General features: G+C 32.1%; 1 protein-coding gene across 1 annotated transcript; it reads left to right on the forward strand.

Moving 5' to 3' along the window:
- The first annotated feature begins 3,630 nt into the window (after window positions 1-3,630).
- On the forward strand, window positions 3,631-4,569 carry LOC119819428 (olfactory receptor 1052-like). Its single transcript, XM_038337635.1, has one exon. It carries the CDS (start codon window positions 3,631-3,633, stop codon window positions 4,567-4,569), a length of 939 nt encoding a protein of 312 aa, XP_038193563.1.
- Window positions 4,570-6,602: the final 2,033 nt, after the last annotated feature.

Here is a 6,602-nt window from a genome sequence, read left to right on the forward strand (position 1 = left end):
AAGCACTCCATATCTAAGAGTAAATGGGACCTTGTAAAGCTAAAAGGATTTTTGTAGTAAGAGACATGATCAACCAACTAAAGAGGCAGAAAATGCATGTGCAGCTATACATTTTACAAAGGAGTTCTATGTAGAAAGTTCTAAGAACTCAAAATAATAAGCACTAAGAAAATAAACAACTCAATTTAAAAATGGGCAATGGGATTAACAAAAGTCTTCTCGAGAAAATAAAGGCAAATAATTAAGAAATATCTCCTTCATCTTACCCCAGTTAGGAAGGGTAAGTTGTTAAAAGGCAACAAATGCAGGCAAGAGTATGGAAAAGGAAATCTGTCACATACTGTTTGTGGGAGTGCAACTTGGTGGAGCCATTATGGAGTCATTGTCAGTTTTATGGGGGTGTTTTGTTTTCTTTTGTTATTTTCAAGATGTTACTCTACAGGTCAGGTGAGCTTGGAACTAAGTAGTAGCCTAAAGATTCCAGAACCAATGGGGATCTCTCTGTCTCAAAATCCCTACTGCCTGCTTTTGGGATTATAGGCATGAGAAACTTCACAGGACTAGTTTTTTTTCTCATTTTTTTATTAAAAATTTCCATCTCCTCCCCTCCTCCTCCTTTATTTTAGAAAATCAAGGCATACGCTTTAGAGGAAATTATGTGTAGCTTTGAAAATTGAGGATAATTCTTACTTAAACATATGCATAGAGAGCACCTTAAAACTACAAATTTCCATGCAGACATGATCTAAGGTGAAGTAAATGACAGGAAATTTCTGCACAAGCTGATACACAATAGATGAAGAAAAAATTAAGCAACTAAAGGCGTGGAATTGATTTTAATTGATGTAATTTCTGTTACCCCATGTCATTAGGACAAAAATGGACTTTGTTATTTCTCATTCTTCTCTTCACAGCATAGGATCCACTGGGATTTCTCTTCATTTGCTTGTTTTCTGTTTGTGACTTAAATCAAAGTCACTTGTTCTGGAAAGCATGGTAAAGTACTTAGAAAAGATATATGTTGTTTTGTTGCTATGTTTTTCTAAATTATACGGTCTACTCTTTGACTATAATTTTTCATTAAAATATTCAGGAAATGGAATGCCTTTGGGGAGCCATTAAGTTCCTACGAGTCTCTTAAATCCCTGGAGAAACACAGAAACTGTTAGTAAAATATGTATTACAGCCTTCAGAGTCAGACTCCAGGGAAGGTTTTATTTGAACCAGGCATATATATATATATATATATATATATATATATATATATATATATATATATCAGACCATCTTATCTCAACTTGTCTTCTGTCATGATTTTAATAATCTCACTCATATTCTCTTTTCAAGGTTTCTGTGAATTTAAGTCTCCTAAATGTAAGGATAGATTTCAGTTACTCCAGTGCTACCTGCAACTTTTGTCATTTGCTGAATTTGCCCATCATTTTAAAAGTAAGAAACTTTAGTGTTGTGTTTTAAATTCTGTTTGCAAGAATGTTAGAGAAAACATGGTACATAGATGGCCACTAGATCCTTAAAGGGGCTGTGATGTTGGATATTTTTTCTTTTACTTGTAAACTAAATTCATTTATTTAATTATTAAATAAACAATCATATAATTTAGCTACTGTCTTAATGATTAAGCTTAATGTTAAGATTTTATTCTGATTGAGTCGCCAAATTACAGAGGGAAGACTAGTTGTAATTTACTGCTCTACTTTTTGTTTTAAGTACATTCTTTTCGACATGAACGTCAAATAGTATTTACAATTCTTCAATACTTATTACACACACACACACACACACACACAAACGCACTCAAAAATATATTAAGTAAATGTGTGTTAGGGCACTTTACATCATAAAATAGGAATTATAGTTTAAAATAGATACTTATGTAAAAACAGGTTATTATGTCTATCACTTAAATATGATAATATAGATAAGATATTATTTTCTCCTTTGAATTATTTAATACCTATAAACTGTGGTTCGTTTTCTAAGTTTTAATTACAGTATAAGTGAAAGGAATCCCAATGAACACAGGATGACATCAGTGTTCAATATTACTCTTTAGACAATGCTGTCAGTCGTCTAGTTTTCAGAAAGACTAAGATCCAGGGAAATTTACTGAGTCACTTATGAAACATGTCCTGTGCTCCAGAAGGTATTGATGACATCAGATGGGTTGGCCTCCAGCTGTGTTAATGATATCTTGGCATCCTTCACTTTTTTTGTAGTTTTGTCATTTCCAAAATAAGCAAGAAAAGGAAGATATAAATAAATTGAACTGGTACTGTGTTTTGAAATAACTGGAATCAAGTGTACTAAAAAGGGCACATATGAATGCTGCAGAATAATTAATAATAAATAATTACAATAATAAGTTACAAATAATATGATAAAATATAAAAAATAATAGTTAAATAAAACCAGCATCGAGTAGAATTTTAAGACTTTTAAAGAAGTTAGTTACACAATGTTCTTCTTGGGGATCAACAGTTTGGAATGTGATTTAGAATAAGTCAAACTGCCATGTTCATTTAAACTCTAAATTGTACATGGCTCTCCAGATAGGAAGCAGGACCAAAACAGTATAAGTAAAGCAAAACAAAAATATTTCTCATAATAAGCAGTTAGTATGTGTTTTATATTTTTTATTTGTGACACGTATGTAAAGAAAAAATTGAGTTTAAGGGAAACATTGAACTAACAGACATTGCTTACTTTAAAAACTGGGTTGCACCAAGAAAACAAATACAATTTGCAAAGAGTTGTCTTAATATTTTAAATATCTGTTATATTTTTAAGGCATTTATTTTTATATAGACTATGGAAGCTAGTAAACCTCAGAGCCCTGAGTCACAGAATAAGTGTAAGAGATGAGTGCCTGGCCTCTGCTTATTGACATAGATAAAAAGAAAACAGGCACAAGCAATGTGCAGAAGACTTAAATATCTTGCACAAGTCTTTGCGTTCAATGCACATGCCAACACACAGACATACACACATACACAACTGCTAATGTGCACACACACATATACACACCCTTACACACACTTGAAGAGTAAGACCAAATTTGAAGGCATAAAGTAAATATAGTTATCACTATTACACTAGTGTATATGCGGGTTCATAATCACAGAAGGCAATGCTGTACCACTGAGATTCATTCTGACTAAACTATCTCAGGTTTTTAACATGGAATATGTGTTGATATATTTTTGCATTGCTGCTATTAATGTTGATTAAAATGATAAAAGAGGAATATGAAAATAGAGACAAAGATTATATTTCCAGCATAAGTTCTTATGCTTTATAAATAAGATTTTTACTTATTTTATGTGAATTTTATGTGAAATGTAAGAATTGCAATTTAATATATATGTGCCTAAGAATCCAGCATTTTCTTTATCTAATCATGGACAATATTACCAAAAATCAACAAAACAGAGCATCAAAAATGAACTTTTTATTAAATTCTTTTGTGTTTATATAAGCAAGAGTAGCAGAGGGGAGAATTCTATATTACAGATAATGAGGCTAGTTTGGAATTCTTAAGATGTTGATAGTCTACTGATACGGTCCATTTATCTGAGTCCATCATTAACAGGTACCAAGACACAGAAGTTCATGGGTGATGTCAACTTTACCTTTGTCACTGAATTTATCCTTTTGGGATTGACAGATCGTGATGAACTCAAGGTGTTCCTCTTCATATTGTTCCTGTTGATCTATGCCATCTCTTTGTTAGGGAATGTAGGTATGTTCTTTCTGATCCACATAACGCCTAAACTCCACACGCCCATGTATCACTTTCTTAGCTGTTTGTCATTTGTGGATGCATGGTATTCTTCAATATTTGCCCCCAAAATGCTGCTGAACTTCTTTGCTGAAAGACAGACCATCTCATTCTCTGCATGCATCCTGCAATATTTTTTGTTTGTATCACTGCTTACCACAGAGGGATTTTTGCTGTCTGCAATGGCTTATGACCGCTATGTAGCCATTGTGAACCCATTACTATACACCGTGGCCATGACTAAAATGATTTGCGTTGGGCTAGTTTTGGGCTCATGCATAGGAGGTTTAATTAATTCAGTTACACATACAATTGGCTTAATGAAGCTGTTTTTCTGTGGGCCAAATATCATCAGTCACTTCTTCTGTGACCTTCCTCCCCTGCTGAAGCTGTCTTGTTCCGACACCTCCATTAATGAATTGTTGCTTTTGGTCTTCTCTGGAGTCATTGCAATGATAACCTTCTTGACTGTGATGATCTCCTACATCTTCATTGTTGCTGCTATCCTGAGGATCCGTTCCGCAGCAGGCAGACGCAAAGCCTTCTCCACCTGTGCTTCCCATCTGACGGCTGTGACTTTGTTCTATGGTTCCATCAGCTTCAGTTACATCCAGCCAAGCTCGCAGTACTCCTTAGAACAAGAGAAGGTGGTGTCTGTATTTTACACCCTGGTGGTTCCCATGTTGAACCCACTGATTTACAGTTTAAGGAACAAGGAAGTGAAGGATGCTGTGAAAAGGGTGATGGAGAGGAAACCTTTCTCATGTTGATTTAAGACAAAGATACAGATGATATTTATTTAAGCAATAGTGTTTATAATAATTTAATAAAAGTTAAAACAACTGAATAATAGTATTGCTTTAAGATGAACATTGTTACACAGTGCTAAAAATGCATTAAATAATATACTGTAAATGCATGGGTCATATTTTGTTGTTTAACATAAACCCTAGGTTCTGACCTAGGATATTTATATGATATAATTGACAATATTTTTATTCCTTCATATGAACTGAAATTCATGTAAATATGTTTATTTCTGATATATATATATATATATATATATATATATATATATATATAATAGATATTCAGAGATACCAGTAAGGGATACCATAAAAGAAAAAAAAATAAAGTTTGCAAAATTTAAAATACATCTCAGCTTATTCATTTTTTGAGCAATATAAATAACAGTCCAACACCAAAATGCTGTCTTACAAGAATTTAGCTACTTTAATTTTTAAAATTTTTTTCTTGGTAATTTATAATAGTACTTTAAAGTAAATGTACTTCCTTAAAAATACCTTGAATATCCCTTTTCTATTCAAGATAATACTTGTAATTAATCCATGCTGGCAAAGGGAAATTAATTTTTCTCCAACAAAGTGTCACTGAATATCTCAGCCACACTCCAGAGAAGGATACTTCTTCACAAATCACAAAATAATTATTTTATAAGATTTTCATTTGTTTTGGTATATTTTTGTCTCAATGGTTTTTATTGTTTTGTTTGTTTGTTTTTGTGTTTTCTTTTATTTTTGATTTTTTATCTACTTTTTGGATTGGGGGATTATTTGATAGAGAGAGCCTGAGTTTAGGTATGTAGGAGAGATCTGTGAGAAGTTGTAGAAAGGGAATATTTGAATAAAATCCAATTTCATTTAGAATTGTTTTGAAAAAGAACTTTTTTGCAGATCACATTTGCCTCTGTAGGAGTGATATAAGTAGCTCCTATCCATGGGGTTGGGTCCCTCTTCCATATGTGAAATCCAACATAGAAGAAGAGCTCAGTGTTGAAGTTCCTCTGTGTTGAAGGATTTCTGAAAGCAGGTGTGTAAGTTAAAAATCCCCCAAAATTATATAGACTCATCAGGTTATATTTGGAAATATGTATGTATGTAAAAAACTACATATGCAAGCAATAACCACTGAGGGGAAAAGAAGCCATGAATTTGAAGGAGTGCAGGGTAGGGTATATACAAAGTTTTTGAAGTAAGGAAAGAGAAGGAAGAAATATCGCAATTTAAATCCATAAATAAACAATATTATAAAATGATATTATATTAATTAAAGACCCTATCAGGAGTGCCAAGAACATAGCAAGCATTTAGTAAATAGAAATATTTTTTGATCTCTTAGCTGAAAGAAAAATAATCAGTTTAGCAAAACTGATTATATTATTCAGCTTATATTAATGTGTTTAAATTATTATAAATATTGAAGAGATTATTCTAAGCTTACTGACACTTTGGAAAACAGTTGCTTATTTATTAATTTGAGTTTTGAAGGACTTATGCTAGTGGCTTATTATGCACATAATTTTCAGTTAATAATATTTACAATATTATTTGAACCTGCAATGAGCTTTTAAATATTTTTATTCTATTATTCAATTATACAGGCTAATCAGTATTCCAATGTAAAAAAATGTTGATTAAGTGTCCTAATTAGCTATATTACCAATATCACACAGTATCAAATATATGAAAATAGACAGAGCAACATAACTACACATACACACTTCAAATTAAATCATATTCAAGTCTTCTGTGCTTTCACATTGAATATATATATGTAATATGTACAAATCAAATTGGTGAATATACTATAATTTCAAAACAGAAAATATTTTTTACTGCTTTTCTTTGTGCTGTTACATTCTTTGGAAACATAGCAAAGTCCTTAACTTCCTCAGGGCTACCTAAAACATTTTTTTAATGAATCACAGTGTTTGCAGTGCCCTGGGGATTCTATCCTCCAAAGAGAAAAAGCCAAATATAAATTCAATGATAAGGAAATTTAG

The sequence above is a fragment of the Arvicola amphibius genome, chromosome 7 (genome assembly GCF_903992535.2).
Source record: "Arvicola amphibius chromosome 7, mArvAmp1.2, whole genome shotgun sequence".
NCBI classification, from domain to species: Eukaryota; Metazoa; Chordata; class Mammalia; order Rodentia; family Cricetidae; genus Arvicola; species Arvicola amphibius.

Bases quoted from the DNA above. Each gene is read 5' to 3' on its own strand.
- LOC119819428 (XM_038337635.1), top strand. From the start codon at position 3,631: ATGGGTGATGTCAACTTTACCTTTGTCACTGAATTTATCCTTTTGGGA.